The 22,705-nt window shown below is 48.3% G+C and overlaps 1 protein-coding gene across 1 annotated transcript in view; it reads left to right on the top strand.

Moving 5' to 3' along the window:
* tok (tolkin) overlaps positions 1 to 21,311 on the top strand; it is an 897,857-nt gene extending 876,546 nt beyond the window's left edge. The window contains exons 14-18 of the mRNA XM_070528278.1: positions 5,691 to 5,816; positions 17,227 to 17,354; positions 17,461 to 17,616; positions 18,342 to 18,650; positions 20,623 to 21,311. Coding sequence (XP_070384379.1) covers positions 5,691 to 5,816; positions 17,227 to 17,354; positions 17,461 to 17,616; positions 18,342 to 18,650; positions 20,623 to 20,853 — 950 coding nt within the window. The 3' untranslated portion in view covers positions 20,854 to 21,311. The remainder of the gene's footprint in view (positions 1 to 5,690; positions 5,817 to 17,226; positions 17,355 to 17,460; positions 17,617 to 18,341; positions 18,651 to 20,622) is intronic.
* Positions 21,312 to 22,705: the final 1,394 nt, after the last annotated feature.

A 22,705-nucleotide genomic window follows, 5' to 3' on the forward strand; every position in this document is an offset into this window, starting at 1 on the left:
TTGATTATATCATTAACCAACCGGCTAATCGGTGGGCAGTATTCTGCGATTCGAAGGCGGCCTTACAATGTCTTCTGTCATCTTTCGTCGCGGGTCATGTGAACTCGTGTCGGAGATACGAGAAATGCACCATCACATGATCGCGAAAGGACACGACGTCGTGTTTCAGTGGCTGCCTGGTCATTGCGGTATCTCCGGCAACGACATCGCTGACGAAGCTGCTAGAAAAGCACACGATGGAGCAATCCTTGTTTCAATACCTTTATCGCGGACCGACGCAACCCAACACTTAGGCAAGCTAGCGCACTCTTTGACATTGAAGAAGTGCCACACACCTGAATTCACTCAACATTGCTTGCATTCCCTCGATCCCTCTATGCAACTGCGGCTGTTACAAGGTCTTCGGCGAAATGAGGAAGCAGTGCTGTGCCGCTTACGTTTGGGCGTCGCATTCACCAATGCATATGCATTCCTGATTGAAATGGCTGATAGCGCCGAGTGCAACTCCTGCGGTGTCAGGGAAACCATAGAACACCTACTGTGCTACTGCCCATCTTTTGAAAATCCCTCTCTCTTAGGCAATGTTGCACGTGGTACCCGCACGTGGCACCGTAACCCGTGGGTCCCCTTTGGTTCGCGGAAGGAAGGCCTCTCCTTGACTCGCAGTTCGCTGTAGGCGTCCTGCATTGGCGTTCCAGTTACTTTCTTATCAAAACGTCGTTTTATGCATTCAAGCACAAAATAACTGGATCGCCAGTGCATTTCTCCGCAAAGTTCGGGAAATAATATTTGATATCTGGTGTCATCCTCAGAATTCGTTCCAAGTGGATCCGCCTTTCGAACACCACGGCTAGAATTTGTAACCGCTATATGGGCCATAACGTAACTAGTTAAAAACTTAATTAGCGATTTTTTTAATTATTTGATTATATTATTCAATTTTTTGTGCAACTAATGTCCGCCTCTTCGAGTAGACCAGCTCGTGAACTAAAATTGCGATATCTGCCACAGGCAACCTTTAAAAAACTTTGAAAGTGTTTTCTGAAACGCCCGCTATATGCACTAGCCAGCGACAGTCGATGCTTTGTTTTTGGTAGTGGTGCTCAGTCGTCATCGATGACAGTGCGCGCTGTGTGTGTTTTATTTCGGCGGTCAAGCTATCCCTCTCAGCTCAGCACCGCGTCTCTGTTGTCGAAGGACAAGTTGGGCGCAGCCCAACCGTGGCGGGCGCGCGCACAAGAGTTACATACCTCGCGCGGTGCGTCACCTATGAGTTTGATTGACAGGCGAACTCGTGCCAAACGCGTATATCGTGGACCCTCCGCCCCCGGTGTTGAACTCGGGAACATGGCGGTGGCAGTAGCAGCCTGTGTGATTGCATACAGCTGCATCAAGCAGCAGTGTGACTGTCTAAACCCGTTCACCTACTTGACCGACGTAGAGTTTCAGCGTCATTTTCGCTTTTCCAAAACGTACGTGCGCTGGCTGTGTGACCAGTTAGGCGAAGACCTTCCTCTCCGAAGACAGCGTGGCGGGCAAATTACGCTTTCCGAGCACAGATTTGTGTGACTGGGCTGCTGAGGAAAAGTTCGTGCGATCACTTCAGCTCGCTCCAGCTTCAATTGATGTGTGTACACCGAGCTCCAATGCCAGGCCAGGTCCGGCGGCTTCATCAGAGTACTGGGGCACCTGCAAGGACCTGGGGTTTAACTCGGACCAACCAACCTGCGAAGACGAAGTGGTCACATTTTATAGGAAGTTCAGGGTGTCTACCAATCTGAAACCGGAAACACCGGTAATTCTCAGGGATTTTCAATTATCTGGAATTACTCAGGGAAAACTCAGGAAATTTGTGCTTCTATCAGGGAAAGTTAGCCGTAATTTTATTGTAGCGGAACGATAGTCGCGCTAATGCTGACTCGAGTAACAGAGAAGAATCATAGCGAATGGTCTTTGGCGCCGTCTTGTCGGCTGGAGGAGTTGCCAATGTACAGTCAACGACCGATTTTGCGGGCGGCCGATTTTTTGCTCATGCCCGATCATTCGGACCGCTTAGGGGCACCACCACATACCCCATAGAGTCAATGTATAAGAACGTCTGAAATTTTGGGCGCAAGAACACTTCGTCGTCCGATTTTCTGGACTTCTTTCTGCAGGTATGAAACGGCATTAACTAAAGCCACCACCGCCGTCATTTCGATTATCTCGCCGCCTCGAACCGGCACTTTCGCGCAGCGCTCTCCGCTGGCAGCCGTAGGCGTCAACGCTAGGCCTGACTGCTTCGACATTCACTATTAAGCTTCTTGCCATTCGGTGCCGTGGTTTCATTGAAAGAATTCGCCGCTCACAGCAATGGTAAAGACGCTGCCTTTTTAATCTTCGCGATTGGCTTCGATGATCGGAAAGCACTGCGTGTTGCATAATAGCGGGTACCGAAAGCGAGCTTTGCCGCAGTACAGAAGTATTACGTGGTGAAGCATGCGTGAAGTATTGCGGTGAAGGTCAACAAGCGTGGGAAGGGGCAATTGTCACGGGACACATTACGTTTTCCTTAATTATACATGCGCGCACCCGCCGTCTCTTGTCTCAGTACGAGCAGTGATATGCATAATTAGTGTAGTGGCCGGCCTTCAGAGCTTTTTCGTACGTGCTTCTGTTAATTTGATCCCTTGAGGGCAACAAAAGACAGACATTCATTTTTTCGGACTGCCCGATTTTCCGGACGTTTTGGCCGTCCCTAGGAAGTCCAAAAAATCGGAGTTGCCTGTACAGCTGACCAACAAGATGCTTCAAATGGTCCGTGCGGCAAACGCCCGGGGGAACGAGGACGAGAACAGAAAGGACCGACGCATTCAGGAATGAACGGGAAAGGGGGCGTGCCGTCATTTCTTTGAAGAAGCATGAGCTCAAAAAACAATGTTGGCAGACGTCGAGATGCAGGTGCGCCTTAACGAAGCCAAAATAAACTCTGTAAAGCAATGGAAAGCAACACTGAAGCATTGTGCGTGGGCTGAGAGTATGTCAGGATAGTTGAGGTTGACTCACCAGCTGTTGACAGAGAATCTCGCTTGTGACAAAGTTCGGGCCTCATACCAATGAGCATGCTATCAGTTGATAGGAATAGTTCATATTCGAAAATAATTGCTTTTGTATGCATTTCCTTTTTATTCTTGTTTGAAGATGTTCGACTCGATTTGCAATGAGTTTTTACTGTTGTTTTTGAAGAAATTTTATTCAGCGTGCATCTTTACTAACCTCTCCCTTCTGTTCTCTTTTTGAATAAAATAAACACTGCTCATTACTATTCAAACTAGATTAAGTCGTTTTTTAATGTTTTTAAGATGCATGAGAAAAAGCGACAGCATCGGGTGACATGGGTGTCAGCCCGTTTTGACATAAAACGAAGTTCTGTGTCACTCAGGGAATTTTCCAAAGTCACTCAGGAAAAACCTGGAAAACTCTGGGAATTTTGAAATGTGGACTTGGTAGGCACCCTGGGAAGACTTAGAATGGTCACCGGGCTGCCTTCCGGTGCAACAGGTGCCGAAAGCAGTTGTCGCAGTAACACGGTACCGCTGCGGTGCATGGGCAAGGAGCCGAAGTTACTTCGCCAACATCGACCGCCTCGGCCGTCCGAACTTCCACCTCTCCAGGCGGCAAATGATTTGGCTTACGTATTGAGTGAGCAAAAGCGTAGACATGTAGCTGTTGAAGGAGATGACCAGCGACTTGTTTCTTCTGTCGGAGCACGCCATCGCCGATTGGAGGAACTACGCCCGTGTAGTCGTGAGGGACGAGCTGCTGGTGCGACCTCCACTCGGTGGCACCGGGAAGATAGTGCAAATTAACGAGTGCCTTCTTCGCGGCAAGCCAAAGTACAATCGAGGCTGCCTGATGACGGGCAACGAGGTTCTGCCGAGCCACCAAAATTACGGTGGTGTTGCAGATCGTGGACATCGGGTCTTCGGCATGGTCTGTGCCAGGGGAGCTGCGACTTTTCGTGGTAGACCGACGAGACGCTGCGATGCTAGGATTGCAGCCACTGTTCAACCGGATACAATTATTCACAGCGACGAACAGGCCGCATAGAACTGTATCCCCAATTTAGTGGATGCTATCGGGGCGAGCCTCAATCTGCATTTGGAGACAGTCAACCACTGCGCGAACTTTGTCGACCCCATGACGGGCGCTCACACGAAAGAAAAAAAAAAAAGAAAGTGATTGTCAGAAAGTGAAGTGCCACCTCGCCAGCTGGGGGTACAGGGTAACTTCACCGCTAGTGGAGTCCCACCTGACATGGCAGTCAATTAACGGCCACGTGCGCTGCAAAGACCCTTTCTTGCGTTTGCTAGAAGCCATGGATAACTCGGGGCTACCCAGTATGAAGACTCTTTCCTACGGCTGTTAGAAGCTATCGCTCGGCGCTACGCAGCATGAATGTACATCACAAAGTAAAAGAAACTAAAGCGTAGTTTTCTGACTCTTTGCTTACATGAGGGTTTTCCGGCATTCCTGCGTGCTTACACGGTAAGCGCGCGGCAAACCACATCTGCGCTAGCCGACGCTCACTTCGCCTCGTAACCTTACTTTAACGCGAGCAACGAGCGATCTGTTGAAAGCCAAGTGCGAAGACCAGGCGCACACCAATCTGGGCTCGAAAATGCGATCGTAAGCACGTAGCGAGCCGTGCCAATCCAATACAGAGGAGGGGGTGCGTTAACTCGTGGTATGATGCGAAACGTAATAAATGACAAATTAGTGTAATACACATTCAGTGTGCATCTTGTAAACTTTGAAATGCTTATAAATCACATCAAAGTGACTAATGATATTGTACTACATGAATTTATTTTATAACTTGCTTGTGCATGTAATGCACTCGGTGGAACGACAGATAAGTGAAAGGAGGCACCCATCATGCACCTACGATATGATCACCGGAACCCCAGTTTGTCGACTACCCGTGAGTCAATGCCCAAGGATCTTAGCCCCCCAGAGTGAACATAGATAAGCCAACGAAACTGGTGGCGTGGCGAGGGACAAACTTTGTCTTGGTGCCATTAGTTCTTTCATCTTGGGACGTCGCCAGAGCTCGTGAAGATCCCGAGTTTTGCCAAACTTGGCGCATCCTGCATAGCACCCCAGGTTTATTTTTTTCAGCTGGTAAAGAAAGCCCGCGAAAAATGAAAGCTATCACGCGACTAGCCGTCTGCCCGCATCGAAAAGCAGCGCCCTCAAACAAGCTCCATAACCGCTAGTGGCAGAGTTGGCGCTTTATCTGGCGCGCCCCGCCCACCGCCTTGGTGTTGATAAAGAAAGTACTGATAACTGATGGTTGATACTTCGTGGAAAAAGTGCACTCACCAACTCTTGTGGAGCGTGTTTGACGGCGTTGGTTTTCATGCGGGTGCATGAAATGAAACTTGAATAGAACAATTTTATTTCTCGTGTAGCACCGCGCCGTCAAAATGACACTGAGCCCACTGAAGTGCACTTGCTCAAAGTGCACATTGGCCTGCCTGTGTGACAGGGGTATTGATCATTTTCTCATAAGTAACTCAGTAAGTTCCAGGAAGGACACCTACGTAGCAGTGTGTATGGTCTGTCGTGGTTGCCTGCCATAAAATGTCTCTCTCTTTTTTAAATACAGCGATCTCTAGCAAGCATTGTCGCCTTCTCCTTCTCCGCAGACAAGGACGAGTGCGCTCACAACAACGGCGGCTGCCAGCACATCTGCAAGAACACTGTGGGCAGCTACATCTGCGCCTGCCAAAATGGATTCGTGCTCCACCCGAACAAGCATGACTGCAAAGAAGGTGAGCCACTTCGGCTTCTCGTTCGGGGCTGGGAGGTTGCGAGTCAATGCTGGATCTTTCAAAGATAAAAAAAACTTGGCTAGTTAGTAGATCGAGTAATGCATAATAATTTCTAGTGCTAAAGAAATATATATGCTAACGAAAGAAATCGGACACAGAAAAAAATGTTTGACTTACAACTGCTTCGTTAAACCTCAGTTCTGTAAGTTTACCGTCGTTTCTGTCTGTCTCATTTCTCCTGTAAATGTTGTTGTCGTCGGCGTTGTTGTTGTTGTTTACGACAACTGGAAAAGTTGCAATGCACGAACTGTCGAAAGGCTCCAACGTGCGTCCGCATCGTGCAGTCTTGTACTGTACCGAAACATTCGGGGAGGAATTCACAAGGCTAAGTAAGTATTCTTTGCCATTAGCCGACAACTGCCTTCGCTATTTATATGTCCAGCAGCGGGTTTGGCTAAAATATTCTCTTACGAACAATCCTAAGGTAAAAGCTTTTGTGAATACGGGCCCCGTTTCGAAGCGGGCAAAAAATCGACAGGCAGAGTATGTATGGCTTTTTTAGTCTTGTAGCGCAGCTCAGAAAGAGCAAAAAAGGAAGGAGGTAGGGGTGAAGAAAGGGAACGGAAAACAGAGTGAAACTTTCATTACCCCTACCTCCTTCCTTTTTTGCTCTTTCTGAGCTGCGCTACAAGCCTAAAAAAGTCATGACATACCAACTCGCCCAAACTGCCACGATTTTGACCTTCAGTATAATGAATTTCCCTTTCACATTCTCTTTTCTGTTGCTCCTTCATTTTCATTATTTCTGCATAAATGCAAAGATCAGTTGGACTTACCGTTGACGCGGTCACCGTGTTTTCCAGTGATCTATGTTTTCATATCCTAAGAGGCACAAAGACTGAAACGGTATCCCCTGCTTCGGTAGCGTTTTCTTTTTTTTTTCATTTCTTTACTAGTTGCAACTATATTATTTCTAGTTTCGAAGACTTTAAAGGTCTAACGAATATTTCCATCGCTTTCACTTCGCATATCTGAGATCTTGAAAGTGTGAGTGCTAAATTTTTCATTGGGCCTTAGAGCAATGCGCATCACCCAACACAGCGCCGGCCACGGGTCACGCCTCGAAGGTTCGGAGCGCGAGTTCAGTGAGCTGGCCAGAGGGACGAAGCCCATCAGGGCGCGATCGCAGAAGCGAAATGTCGATGTTATGCGACAGACTTTTATCTAAGGTTTGAAACGCTCCAATCTCGAGAAAAAATCGTCTCTTGCAGAAGCAGAATCAGAAACTTCATGTCGGGCGCAACGAGGTTGCTCAACTGAAGGACGTTCGGCGAAACGTCAGAGAAAAAAAGAACAAAAAAAAGAACGATTCCCACAACATATAGAATCGTCTGGGAGACATTACCAGGTAATAATGCCGCCACTGTTATTCAATATAAATATAGATAACTTTTTGCGTTGCCTTAGGCGCACTTGTTTCCCCCACGTTCCGTGCCTTTGTTCACGCCTGCAGCACCGCACAATGTCAAGAACATTAAACAAAAAAGAACTGTAATACACAGCGCGCGGCCTCTATAAGGTGCAATTTTGTGTATTACTGCGTTTGTAGTTTCTCACAGATGTTAAAAATAAATATAAAAATTTGTACGCCCCTTCTCGCTGCGTCGTAAAATCAGCACGTACAGCGAACGTCCCCGCGGTCGTCAAAATGCGAAGTGCGGTATTTTTTTTTCTGCCTTCTTCTTCTTCGCAATTCTTGTAACTCTTTTGCGCAATGATTATCATAACTTCTTTTCGGTATAATTTTCTGCTTTGTTCTACACCTGCCGCACGTTCAAAAGCGCACACACACAAAAATAGAAAAACCTGTGACGCCACCACCATCGTGTGTAAAGACCAGATGCGGCCCTTGTGTTACGAGCAACGAGGGTTTTTTTTTTTTTTTGCCTTATCCGTGCTCACTATAATGAAACGACGCGTTCCGCTCAAGGGGCACCGCGAACTAAATTAACTGCGAAACGAAAGAGAAAAAGAAATTGCTATTAAACAGGTGTATGCACCACACTATGCGACGATACCATGGTTAGTGCTGATAGAAGATAATAAAGAAAATTAAATAAAACGCGGAGTAAAGGGTCAGAGGTGAGAGGGGAGATATTTGCAATCTCTACTCGGACGCAATTCTGTGTCAGTTTATGTGGGCAATGAAACATTTGAACTTTATCGCGTACCGTACGCGCCAACGCTTGAAACTGTTATGGGAGAGGGGCAGGGGTGAGGGGGAGTTAACAGCTTCTATCCACTGCAGGTCATTGTACTTTTTGCCCAGATTTCTCTTTTTACATTCGGTGCTCGGGAAAAATGAACGCCAACCATTCCGCGCCCAGGCAGCACGATCATACTTGACTCCGGGCAGATTAAATTTTGTCTTCTTTCTTTCCTCGTTCTCTCGCTCATTTGTCGCTGTACCATTTGTTTGTTTGCTTGTTTGTTTGTTTGTTGATTCTCTCTTCATCTATTGTTTCGCTGACAAAATACTAACATGGCAATTGGTATTGTTATAGCGTAGGATGATTATTCCATTTTCTTAGCAAATCTGAATATGCATAAAGCTGAAGGTGAATAGGGCTCCAAGGAAAAATAATAAATCGTGAATGAGACCAAGTGTGTGACCTTATGCGGCGCTGAAGCAGTCACATCTCGCAGGTTTGTCGAAGCAAGTGCAACGTGCACTCGAGAAAGAAACATAACTAGCGGTCCAAATTTTGGTGGGTTACGGCACACACACACACTCACTCGCGCACCAATGTATGCGCACGAGTAGCAGCATCTTTATGAGATAAGAATAGATAAGAGTAAGATAAGAGCGAGCACAACGGAACATGTACTGGAACATCGCTCGACGTACACCCGTGAGCAACAGTACACGGACATCGGATTGCGCGATAAAGCCGATTTTTTCCTCCGTCTGTGAATGCAACTTGAAATCGAGGACTGCAGTCCAAACTTGGCATTGTGAACTTTCCAGTGTACTCGTCAATTTCAGTTTATGCTTGCTAATTACAAAGAAATTTCGTTTTTTTCGGTGTCCTTGTGGTCCGTATACTTTTGCTCACGGGTGTACGTGTGCTCGGCTACTTATATCGATGCAGTGTACACCACCATGACTTGAAAAACGCCGCTTCTCGTCCATCCCGCCACATTGAGGCGGATCTGGCCGCCTCCGACTGAGCAGCAATCGACACTTTCAGTTTCCTTTCATGCCACGTTCTTGACTATCCATCTTCCTGTAGGATAAGTTCAGAGGCGCAACGTGAAATAGAGCGTGCGGCTGTTGCGTCACCTTTAATGAGCTCAAACAATTCCTTTCTTTTTATTATTATTATTTTTTGCCATCCTGACTCAAGAGGCGAAAAGGACGCCTCGCTTTTTATGCACACAAGCCCAGTCATTTCCGTCTCTGCCATCAACGTCTCTCCCACTGTCTTTCTGCTTCTCTCTTCTCCCCCAACGCTTATAAAGCCAGCCATAACTGGACGATCGAGGCGGAGTTTCTAGCTTTTCGAGTTTATATAGACTGTCTTCAGTCCCTCATTAGGTCTGTTACGATGAAACTTTAGTGCTACAAAAAAAAATGTAGGAACAGCGCTTGCAGTGCTTTTCGTGTCCAGTGGGCTTTTCTTTGCCGGCGCCTTGGCTATCACCACCCACGGAGCCATGCTATATCAGCTTATCGGCAGCTACGGAATAGCGGGCACGCGGCCTTACGAACAAATCTTGCACACGAACGGCTTTGTCAGTCCGATCCAACATCTCTCTTCGTGTGTTTTCCTTGCTTTGTAATAATTTTAAAAAAAACAGTACTTCCCGAGTATGGAGCACAGTGTATCGATGCTTTTCGGCGGCTTTATATCAGTCCTTACGAGGAAGCTTTTGCTCGGGCCCAACTCCGACGCGGCCTATTCATATACATGTAAAACGCAAAAACGGTTTTCTTGGATAACCGCTGGACCGAGTTTGATGAAATTTGTTATATTTGAGAGATAAAGTTAAATTCTGGTGACTCTTGGAAGCGGATATTCTATTTAAGGCCTGAATTTTGTTGAAAGAGTTTTCAATAGTTTCGAAGTTCGAAAAAAAAACAACATAGAAGCAGGAAGTTTACAAATTACTAGCTCTGCATCAAGAACAGATATCACGGTTCTGAAAACGGCATCCGTTAGATTATTCAAAGCAGACAAATTTGATATGCCACTTTATATATTACGTGAATTTGTTACGTTGTGTACAAGGGTTCTGCAAAAGCTGCATTTACATAATGACACGTGTACTTCTTTATCTTATGACTTATCACCACCTAGCAAATTTTATCGCTCAGCGCAGGACGCGCCTGCATGTAAAAGAATTTTCTGGAATGTTATCGATGGTTCCATCCGCTGTCTGTGACCGAACCTTGTATGATCTGATCGCATGTGTTCGCGACGTGAATAATGTAGAACTTTGTGGAATGCATGCGGGTCCCAGCGATTGCTCTGCAACATTCGACGACGGATGTATAAAAGCCGACGCGCTTGACCCGCAGATTAGATTTTCGACGATCGCCGACTGTGTTCGCCGCTATCGTTGGGCTTTAAGTGTAGCCTGTCTTTGTGGGCACAGGTTCGCCCAATAAAAGCGAGTTTGCTTTCCCAGTATTGCTACTGTGTTCTTTAGTGTCACTACCACGTGACATCTGGTGGAGGTGCGAGGTAATTGATGTTGCACCTCAGGAACTCCCTGCGATCGCTGAACCTCATCCTTCACGATGTCAGCTATCGAGGCTGCTTGAGGCTGCGACGAAGGTAAGACCTTGCGCAGCTCTTCGCGCACAATGGCCCTGATGGTCTTTTGGAGATCGCCGGAGCCCAGAGCCTGGATGGCACAGTGAGGGATGAGCACTTGGCGGTTATATGCCTAGTGTGTATTTCTAAAGTTTTCTCAATCGTCGTAGCCTCTGTCAGGAACTCAGCCACGGTCTTAGGTGGGTTTCGGATTAGTCCTGCGAAAAGTTCTTGCTTTACACCTCGCATTGAGAAACGCGCTTTTACATGCAGGGGCGTCCTGCGCTGTGCGATAACATTTGTTAGGTGGTGAGAAGTGGTCGCCCGAGAAAGATAAAGGAGTACACGTGTCATTCTGATCTGCGGGTCAAGCGCGTCGGCTTTTATAGAGCAGTCGTCGAATGTTCCAGAGTAATCGTTGGGACCCGCGTGCCTTCCACAAAGTTCTACATTATTCGCGTCGCAAACACATGCGATCAGATTATACAAGGTTCGGTCACAGACAACGGATGGAACCATCGATAACATTCCAGAAACTTATTTTACATGGAGGCGCGTCCTGCGCTGTGCGATAACATTTGTTAGGTGGTGAGAAGTGGTCGCCCGATAAAGATAAAGAAGTACACGTGTCAATATTACTGAATTTTTTTAGATTCATGTGTAGCATAATAATTTTGTCTGCTTTAGATGTATTATGAGATGCAATTCACAGATTGTGATGTCATTTTTCATTGCTGAGTTACGGAGTTGTAAACTTGATAGTTTCGTTTTCTGAAGATATTCAATTTTTGCCAATTTTTAGGAAAAAATTGATGGCCTAAATAAAAAATTTGAAGCCAATAGTCACTAGATTTTCAGTTGTTCCTTTAACTGCAACAAAGCTCGTCAAGTTTAGTGCAGTGGCTGCCGAGAAAAACTAATTCTCCTTTTACATGTATTTAGATAGGAGCACCCGAGCTAAAGCTTCCTCTTAAGATCAGGTTTGGTGTCATGGTCCCTATAATGGTACTGTACTGGGCGATTCGTTGAGTAATATCTGTCATTAGTTGGCTGCTTACAGAATCATAATCTCTGCTAACGCCGAGTGATTTCAACACTTCAACACGCAATACGTTAATCCCCTAGCTTCTATACTTATGATTGATTTTCTGCGACAGTATGAAGAGAATAAACATGTTGGGCCATGAGCATGGTTATACGTGTGGTCACGTGATGTTCAAGGCCATTCCCGCTGGCAGACACATAACACAATAAACCTGAATGTTTGTTTTAGAGAAATAACCACGCAAGCCACATTTATTCCAGGGTTTCAATAAAATGTTTTCATAATACACAATCACGCTTCTAAGCACTGGACATTTGCCCAACTAATGGCAGCACTGGTCATCGTTCGAGTGAAGTCGACGTGCTCGCTGCACATTCTTGAGCTTGTTTCTCACGCCTGGTTTCATCACAAGAGCCGCGTCTACATTTTTTGACGTCATAATGCAAGCAAACTGTGCTTGTACACGCTGTGTAAAAAAAAATGACTAAGCCGCCATTAGCTGTGGAAAACACCTGGCAGAAAAGCTAACTTTACAATTATTAAACATGGCTGGTCGCACCCCTCGCTACCTTACAAGAGAGAGCCCATCGGGAAAGTAGCACTCGTTGGCTCTTTCACGATGGTGACCTATAAGGAACAAATTCCTCATTCAACATATCGTCGCAGTTCGTCGACATTTCGTGGCTGTCGAGCACAGATGGTGTTAGCCAAGTCTTCATAGGATCATTTATACGGCAGGCTATCACGTAGCGATATCATGGCAGCCATTCCAGAGGGCCGCTCCTCTTCATACATTTTTTTTTTCCTCAGAGAAAACCGATATCGACAGTTTTGTTTTATCGTTTCCAGAAGTGAGAATGGGCGCTGTCTTGTTGGTATGTGCAGTATAGTTGTTCGTAACCTTACTGGGGATGTTTACACCGGGAACACACTAATCGATACAGTTTACTTGTAATCGTTGCTGCCGTGCTCCCGTATAGGGGAGGATCCGTATAAGATCCGTACAAATGATTTTGTTTCAAGATTTATTTTGCCTTCTGCCCCCGTTGGTGCAAAGGAGCGACGTTAAAACAACAACTAGCCCCACCCCCTTCGCTAACCCCGTGACTCATTCGTTAACTCTCAATTTTCATTTCCCATGTCGTAGACGGAAGTCGCCTACTTCCCGCTGCAACGCAAGGAATGGAAGTTTAGAGTGAAGATAAGCGTGTAAGGAGGTCAGCGTGTAAAAAGTTTAGCGTATGCCTCGAGTCTCCCCGCCCCCACGTCACAAACACGAGCGCACATGCACAGACGTTAAGCTTGAGAGTGCATGAAAATAACGAAGCGACCCCAAAATAAATGGCCTTTTTTCAAAAGGCCACTCGAAACGGAGCTGTGTACAGGGCGCACGCGTACAAGCGCCACAGGCAGCCTCTCCAATCCACTCGGGGGCTCGGCCCGTTCGCCCCGGGGCACTGCCTGCCGGATCAAAAGAAAAGTTTCGGGCCCAGTTCCCCTCTAGCCTCCCATGCCTCCTCCCCTCATCGTGTCGTCAAGTGCCGCCTCTCATTACTTTGAGCACCAGCGCCGTAACCCGAGTCAGCAAGGCGCCGGATTTATTATGTTAATGGCACCGTGCGGATCCGCGCACGCCATTAAAGGAGCGCGGACGGACAGGCCGGCGGCGTCGGGGGCTGCTGCTGCAGTGCCCACCGCCGCAATGTCCTTAGCGCCGAAAAAGGGGCGAGAAAGGGACTCTCCCACCACCCTGCTTGACCGCGGGCATAGGTCCCTACGCCTCGTCGTCGTCGTCGTTTCCACTGCAGTACCCCCTTTGTCTACATGTCGCAAACTCTCCATCCCCCCTTCCCCTCCGCTCCGCCATCACCAATACTATGTTTGGTACTTTAGGATAGCCCGCTGCTATCACGCGCTAAAAGGGACATGATATAAAAGTGCGGAGGTGGGGCAGGAAATATTGTAAAGCTTAGATCGGGTACGGCGAAGCCCGTGTCGCAACGGGACAGCGCCTGCGTGGATTATACTGGACAACGCGCGACACGCGGGCTGCTCCGGTGGTGACCGTGCGCTGAATGCATTTCGTGTCGAGCAGCGCGGCTGTTGCACTGCCCGATAGAAGGGAGCTGGATCGTTAATACGCGCCCCGTCGGTATATACGCAACGCGACTATACAGGCCCGCGCTCAGCCTCGCATCCTATGCTCTCCTAACCTTGCGAAACGACGCGGAAACCAGTCGGTCCTGGAATCCATTATTCAAGCAGACAGCCCCTGGCTCGCCCACCCGGTCTTCTGAGCGGAAGCACGGATCTCTCTCTCTCTCTCTCTTGTTCCTCGGTCTTCTGCGCCTAGTCTGCCGGTATACAAGCGACATGCGCCGGTGTCCGCATATGTTCGGAGCCCAGCAATTTATTTCACGCACGATTGCTGGTCTTGTCCCCTTTAGCGCGTGCTATTGCGTCAAAGGGAGTCACTGTTTCTGCGTCGGGTATTGCTTCTGACGTTCCTAAACGTAGAAGTGGGGGAAATGTAACTTCTTCTTGAGCGATTTGGTAGAGATATATTGAATTCATTGTGGCGCAAACGTACACGGACAAAGAAGAGGACAGGACACAACGGGCGCTAACTCACAACTGATTGCGAGTTAGCGCCCGTGGTGGTCCTCTATTTTTGTCCGTGTTTCCTTGCGCCACAATGGCTTCAATAAATTTAGGCGAGTTTGCTCAACGTCGAAAGAAAGCACACCACGAAAATAGAGGCATGCGATCACGTGGGCTTCCGTAATCCTCTTTTCGCGGTGCTCGTTCTCTATAAGCGCTCATCCTGCCGCAATAAAGCTGCTTGTGTTCTTACATAACGCACGTAGCTCTGCTATCTTTTGCCCGTGTCCTCTTCGTCGTTCGCGTATTCTGTTCTGTCTGGACCGTTCGGTAAGTCATCATTGGCCGGCGCCTCGTTCCGTTGCATAGCAACACTGGCCCGTGCACGAGTGCCGAACAAATGCGAACTGTTCACATTCAGGAGAGCGGCTTTCTCACTTCCTCCTACTCAGTTTCTCAATTTCTACTCCTACGCAGTTTCTCAGCCCGGGCTTTCAGTCTCATTGGGGGCCCGGGCTTTCAGTCTCATTCGAACAAGGATAGTATCCATCAAAGTGTTTTTCTTTTTTTGCTTGACTCTATTTCTCTGCAAGCCTTAAATTATGCTGCAGTTTTCCGGTGGCGGGCTGCCTGGCTGCACAACTTGATCTGAGGGACTCCCAGTTGTGACCTTTCGCAAATAATGCTCCCAACAAGTCATTTAATTCACTTGACTTGGTGACACGTGGAAAATTCGAATTTCCTCAATTGCTCAACCGCAAGCAGGTGGCAGAATGGAATCTACTTATGCCTGGTCCTTTGTCACCCCTGAGTATGTGTAAAGGCATCCAGACTGTCGAACCCGCTTTCATCATCTAGGTGCACGAACTTGATCACGTAGTCAACATAAGTCCGAAAAAAAAAAACTGCTTCAAAGAATTAAGTTGCCGCAAGCATGCAGCCGTGCACCAAACTCTCCTCCCTAAAAACGTAAACGAGGAGCTTTCATTGCCGGTAGACGAGGCTTTTGGACGCCACGAAGAATCTCTGAACAGATAAAAAGAAATGCCAATCATTGCAACGCAATGTCAGCATGTTCCAGTAACCGAAGAAAGCATCTTCTACGAACTCTCTTCCGCGCATATTTTTTACTTCGCTACGCTAACATTGTTTATGATACCTTTTCAGTGTTTCAACAGTTCCCGACAGAAATCCTTTTTATTGTCTGTTTTTTTTTCCACGCCTTGAACAACTTCAGAAATTCTGGATCTCTATTCATAATTACAAGTGAACCGTGTTTCTCACCGCCTGTGTTCCTGGCGATAGGTTTTCAACATTCGCCTGAATATTTATTCGCTACACTGGCGCCGTTATCGGCTTCCTTGTTCCAGAAAGCACCAATGCAAGAGAAATCTATTGTGACCGTTCGGCCTGAGGAGCACACCTCACATAAAACTCGTGGGAATGCTTTCTTTATCGATTTTTTCTCGCAGTGCTCCAGGCCTTGTAGTGAACGTGCCAGAAACTCGTATCCCAGGATGCTCTGCTTTGCATCTTCGTAGATTTCTGTGGATGAATCGGCCATCACCTTTCGCCCTTTACGCTTGCATTTTGCATTTTAGCGTTATTTTCTTATACACGTATCGATGATCTTTGCTCGCTGCTTGTCACTTTTCTTCTTCCTCTCCTTCTTTTTCTTCTTCCTTTTGAGCCATGTTTCTTGCATACAGCGAACCGTTAGCCCAGACTACTGAACACATTACGGCCATGCCCTTACACGTGTCATGTTTACCCGACGCAGACTGTGCGCAACATTTGATGGCCGAGCCAGCTGCCGCTCATTATCATACGCTGAAAGAATCTTAGCTTTGCTAGAGCCGAGATATGTGCTTTGCTAAGCGTCTTCGTCGGGGGCGGGGCGCCAACGCACGACCTGCTTTCGCGAACTGCAACCCTTTAACGACAGCGTCGACCGTCCGCTCTGCGTCACACGCTTATTTTGTCAGCTGCATAAATAGACGGTTTATTAAATAACCGGCCAGTAAGCTATGATGAAATGCATACCTAATACGAAACTCTATCGTATACCAGTTGCACAAAAGTATAGTGCTCGGTACTTGTGTTAGGACGCACACCTATCGGAAAACTTACTCGAACACCTATCTCCCAACCCAATTGTATGGTAGCAAACAGGAGACTAATATCTGGTTAATCTCCCTGCCTTTCCCCTTCATCTCTCTTTCTCTCTCTACTCTAGTCGCGTTTGAAAGTAAAAGCAACACGTGAAATGCAAACATAATTTTGCATGATTTGAAGCGTTGTGTCACTCTTTTTTTGTTTTTTTTTCTCCTTCTTTCTTTTGAAAAAAAATATTATTCGCCACTTACAGACTCAGTATCAATAGCGTTCCGCTGATCAGCACGCAATGACTGGTTAAGTTCCCGGGGGTGGAAGTACCATCGTGCGTAGCACGTTTGAACTGCTCTAGCAAGCGGATGTATGCGATTGAGACGCATATTGATTAACTTTGTGGTTTCTGAGTCACAACTATAGAACAAGCACGCTAGACACAAATGAGGATATCGTTTTTACCTTGATGGTCGTGTATGCACTTTTCGCCTGTTATCCCCCAAAATGTCCTCGGTCACGTTGCTTTCTGAATACATTGCTGTGAGCGCTATGACGTCAATAATTGCGCTTTCCATTTGGCGAGCGGAAGCATTCAAACTACAGTATCAAAAAGCTTTTGCGAATACTTGCTCCAGCATCATTACTGCCTCTGAGACAGGCGTGGGCTTGAGCGCGAGAACAGATTTAGGGCACTCCTGAGCTGTTCGCTTACTGGAAGGCGTCCTCTATCCGAGTTGCGTCGGCGAGGGTCCGTGATCTCACTTGAGTCACTGGTGGCGTTGTGATAAGACGACGCGTGCCCGATGCCATATTTCTCCTCATTCCAACGGCGCAGGCACGTGCACGCACCAGATCAGCGCCCCGCTGGGCGAAATCAACAGTCCCAACTACCCGGACGCCTACCCGAGCAGGAAGGACTGCGCCTGGCTCTTTACCACCACTCCCGGGCACCGGCTCAAACTGGTATTACAGCCTGCATTCGCATACAGTCTCGTCCGCGTTAGCACGGGCGAAATTTGTGTGCATCCGTTGTCGAGTGCAGTTCCGCTCACGTGACCTTTTTCGGCAGATTTTCAACGACTTTGAGCTGGAGCCGCATCAGGAGTGCGCGTACGACCACATCTCCCTGTACGACGGCGACAGCACAGACGCCCCGACGCTGGGTCGCTTCTGCGGGGCCAAGGTGCCCCACCCAATTCTCTCCACCACCAACCGCATGTACATGGTGAGCGACAGTCCCTTCGGAGACCCTCGACGGCAGTTGGGCGATCTAAAGTCGCGGCTCTTTGGGCCAATACCGCGCACGCGATACTTTCAGCACGGTGAAGTGGCAACCATGCACTGTCGTTCTCGGCGCTGCTGTAGCAGAGTCTGGCCGTCCCGCGTAGATACATGTGCAAGCTTGCAGGTAACTCTAGTGCTTATCGCGGCACAGCGCTGCAAGTATCGAAGGTGTGTTGTCACGTCGTGAGGCTGGACACAGTTTATTGCCCAGAAGCGCTGGACGGGGCATGTACGTACTTCAGAATCTACACTAGGACACCTGTGCTCACTTGCCTGCTATCTGGTGTGATGGATGGTGAAGTCACTGTAGTCATTTTCATGAAATCTAGCGTGCGGCCTAACTTTACAGATAAGACAATGAAGAACCAACACCACAACCATGTGACCTTGTTGCTTCCTTTGTGTCCTGTCTGCAAATTTTAATCTGTATAACGCAAGTAATCACAAACCAACTATAACTCGGACGAAAGCGTTATATTAAGGACCCTCTGTATGCGAGCAGAAAGCCGTGGCAGCGCATACACGGCTAGCGCGTTCGAAGCTGTGAAAAGTTGCTCTCTCTTTTTTTTTTTTTTTTTTTGCTGCGGTTCGTTTCACTGGCAACAGCATCGCGATCCGCCGCCATTTTGCCGTCAGCGTCATTCCTCCCCCGCTCCTCTCCCGCAGGTGTTCAAGAGCGACGCCTCCGTGCAGCGCAAGGGCTTCAAGGCGTCCCACTCGACGGCCTGCGGAGGGCGGCTGCTGGCGACCGGGCGCACCGTGGAGCACCTCTACTCCCACGCCAAGTACGGCGATCAGAACTACGAGAACCGCGAGGACTGCGACTGGCTCGTCGAGGCCGAGTCCGGCCGCGTGCGCCTGCGTTTCCTGACTTTCGAGCTGGAGCACGAACAGGACTGCGGCTACGACTTCGTTCAGCTCTTCGACGGCTACGACGACTCGGCTCCCCAACTGGGGAAGTTCTGCGGGAATAAGGTTGGCGCACTATCTCGTTTCTCTCCCACGATTCTCTATTGTGCTCGACTCAAGCTCGAGCCTGAGACGCGCGTTTGACGTGAATACGCAGTATAGAATGTAGCGCAGCTTGTTCGATATATTTTATTCAGTTATGCTTAATGGAATAAGCGTATAGCGTCAACACAACGGACACAATAAAGGCGACCGGACGAACACTACGTTCATCCTGCGTGCGTGTACCGCGGTTTATTTCTTCAAGTATTATTCGAATAGCTCGAACACAGGTTCTATTAAAGGGACCCTGAAACGCTTTTGTCGATTTTCTACAAACGTACTGAGTCGTTAAAGTAGGTCCTTCTGATCATTAATTGACACATCTAAGTGCTCTGCGTAAAGCGTGTAATTTATTATAAGGCTTTAAAAATGCACATCGCTGCCGATCGCAGCGCACTGCTCGGCGGAATTTTAAGCCGCCCCTACCCATATGACCGAAATTACCCATATGACGTCAGTGGGGCGAGGTATCCGATTGGCTGACCAGGGCGCGTGATCGGTAATTTTTCCAACTTTATGGTAAACAAATTATCTTCGTAATAGTTGGAATGTTAGTTAATTTGTTTTTATAAAAAGAAAGTAGCATAGAGAGAATGCACAAGAACAATTTTTCAGTACACTTAAGCCCTTCCGGCACACAGCAAGCGTCGTCTGCTTGTGTTACAACGCGTACTCCATTTTGACGGGAGCTCCGCGGTCAGAGTTGGTCTCAGTCTTTTCGCGAGCACTATGATTCGACTTTGTTGCCTTGTGGACTGCAAACGTAGCGACTGGCAATATGTCAAGCTGCGACATCGTGTCCCTCTGCAGGGCAGCGTACGAGCGAACTGGCTGCTGCGCATCGGACGGCCGCTATCCGATAGGCGCCAGGATTTGCGCGTTTGTGGCGGTCACTTTACACCGGTAGATTACTAACGCACTAGCGTTTCGCGAGTCCGGAAGGGCAAACGTAAGCGCAAGGGGACAGAGTCTGGCCGCTTGACTGTGCCGTAACGGGATGAGCCGAGATGAGCAGAAGGACGAATGTGAATGGTCTGCACGGTGCAGCCACCTGGTGGCATATAGCTGAACCATACACAGTAGCAGCAACGAAGCTTTATTATTCTTTGCTGCTGGTGCGTATTTTTTGCAGGAATGTAATCATCAACACGTTGTTTTTATAAATGTTTAAAATGTTTTACACTTGGTTAGAGCAATATTAGCGTAGTGTTTGGCTGGTTAAGCTCTGCGCCAAGTGTCTGGACCATGCAGACCGATCAGGCCGCTCACGTACGTCTACGCCAAAGTTCCTTCATCAGCTTGAGTTTATGCCTCCAGTCATTTGCCGATATGACCAGCTTGCCTGTGGTTAACGGAATACCAGACACGTTCGGCGCTACGACAGCATGCTCGCAACGCACGCTGCTTCGATCGCTCTCGCTTGGGGTCGACAGCCAAGCGGCTAGCGGAGAGGTTTCGCACGGGTGGGGGCGGGCTCGAAAACAACCGGAAGTGGACGAAGTGACGTCGCATCGTGACGCAGGACCAGTGAAGGCGGAGCTTAGCCCCGCTCGCTCGGCGAACGAGTTGAGGAGGAAAAGCATGGCTGGGGAGGAGGGTAACTTCTAATCGCTTGTAGCTCCATTAATACGTAACGCTTCACTTAAATTGTGGTGCGAATGTTCTACTTAAGCTGTACCCTACGCGTCTAGAAAATTTGTCCGAACCGTTTCAGGGGCCCTTTAAGCGCAAGTTCGCCAATTCTTGCGCATCATCCAAAGTGCGTGTTCGTAGCTCTTGAGCAGCTCTTGGGTAGCCAACCGGAACTTCCTCTGGTTAACCTCCCTGCCTTTCTGTGCATCCTTTTCTCTCTTGAGCAGCTCTTGTCAAACGTGTTCGCGAGTTGCATTTCGCTCACTCTTGCCTCACTCGTCCTCCCCGGGGCGACGTCTCGCAGATGCCGGGCGAGTTCACGTCCAACTCGGGCTCCCTGCTGCTTCGCTTCCGCTCGGACGACAACATCAACGCCAAGGGCTTCTCGGCTGCCTACTCGGCCGTAGACACCGGCGAGTCCGGCCAGCAGCACGCCCCCACGGCGCCGCCGTTCCCGGCCGGCGCTACCGGCTCGTTCTCCGAAGTGCGCGCACCGCACCACCGGGAACGAAAGCTCAGACTGCACCGCCACTGAGGCACGCGCATCGGCACCTACCACAGCCAGCTAACGGCGCCAGGGCGCCTCCCAAGCCATAGTCACAACACAGTCCACAATCATCCCCGCCTGCTGCGGATCGCGCGTGTAGTTTACTCCCTGTCCGGACATCACCACGTTTCTTTCTTTCTTTTTTTTTTCTTTATTAGTCCGCCACCCACGAATGTGCGTCAAGCGCGTGTGGCGGACAAGTGAATCGTGAACGGCGGAGGCGCGCGAATCCTGCGCGCCGACGCCCCTTTGTCGCACGCAGTCCCCGATGATGAAGGTGTTGCATCTGTTGGGCTCGTGAGCAGCCTGTAAGCGGCGGGATCCGTCCGCCGTGATGATGGGAAGCAGCTTTCTGTGCTCGGTGACAGAAGTGCGACTCTTCCTGTGATGCTTGTTGGATGCTTTCTTTTTTTGTTTTTTGTTTTTGTTTTTTAATCGCCCTCGGAGCTTTTTCTCTGTTGGCACACGTATGCTTTGCGTTAGCACATCTTGAAGTGCGTTTTTGTACGTAGTACTAACGAGCTGGCAGCAGCCCGTCACTCTTTTACGAGCGATTGGTTTGAAGTTTATTCATGATGGGAAAGATGTGTCACTGCATGGCTTTAGTCATGGTGCGATTAATTTTACTCGACTAGAGAGGCAGGCATTCTGCGCAGCCATACAAGGCAGCTTTATTTTTCCTCTACACGCGCTCATGTTTTTTCCAGGATGCTTTTCGTATTTTCTTTTCGTGAGTTTACCGCGACGTTTGCACTGGGTAAACGCGCTATACATTGGATGTGATGTCGATAATATTCACAGCTTGCGTCATTTACTGTAGAGGTGTAACTGACGAGCATTTCTTGACGAATATCACAGTCCAATACGGGCTGACGACACAACACTCCCGCTTGGATGCTTAAAGGCTTCTTGTGGCCATTTGGTTAGTTTTCCCTTGTGCTTCTGTCCTCGTGGCAAACAGAGCGCACTTTTTGTCCAGCAGAGTATGTGGCCAGTGCTTTCGGGCGTTCAGTGCACTTCTGTGAGGGCTTTATATTAAAACAACCTCATTGGTGCGAAGCAAATGTCTCAGCCACCAGGTCACATTCTTCAGAAATACGTCAGAAACTCTGACCGGGTACCTCGAGCCGTCTCTTTGACAGCCCTATATTTTACCTGGCATAAGTTAGAATATAAGGGGGTATTTGTTTTAATATTAGCAATAGCATCTGCGTTTGGTTGTTGTACAAAGAGCGCAAAACGATATCCAAAACTAAAACCAAATCCAAAAAAGTATTTATTCACAGTAAAATTGCAAGATTACTATAATGATGCGACCATTTCAGTCGCGAAAGGCATCGGAATATGAAGAAATGACGGCTCCTGCAATTATTCGTCCGTGCTTCCGTTCGAACGCGAGCGAGCTCTGTTCTGTTGAAACGATGCCGAAGAGTGTTTCGTGCACACGGCTGCGTCCGCGCACTAAATTCCGTGTGAAATAAGCACCGTGCACAACGAGCTTTGTGGAGGTATTTTTGGTACAATATGTTTGTCGTTGTCTTTCGCATTGAATGGCGTTGGGGGAAAAAATCCCCTTTGTATCTCCACGTTAAACAAGCGAATGAGCCACCCACTCCCTTTGCCCACCCTCTCACCTACTTACTTTATCTCTCTCTTTCCCTGTCAGAGTAAGCAAGACTGCTGCCTTAGCCATTGTGGCATGGAGTTGAGTTTACCGGCACCACAATGGCGGAAGTGCTGAGTCCTCAAGCATCCCTGTTCGTCCATACACGCGCAGGAATCCCGCTTATATCTAGCGCTCTCGTGACCCGGCGAAGGGAAGTGTCTCGTTAGCAGTACA

The sequence above is a fragment of the Dermacentor albipictus genome, unplaced genomic scaffold, assembly GCF_038994185.2.
Source record: "Dermacentor albipictus isolate Rhodes 1998 colony unplaced genomic scaffold, USDA_Dalb.pri_finalv2 scaffold_11, whole genome shotgun sequence".
Lineage (NCBI taxonomy): Eukaryota > Metazoa > Arthropoda > Arachnida > Ixodida > Ixodidae > Dermacentor > Dermacentor albipictus.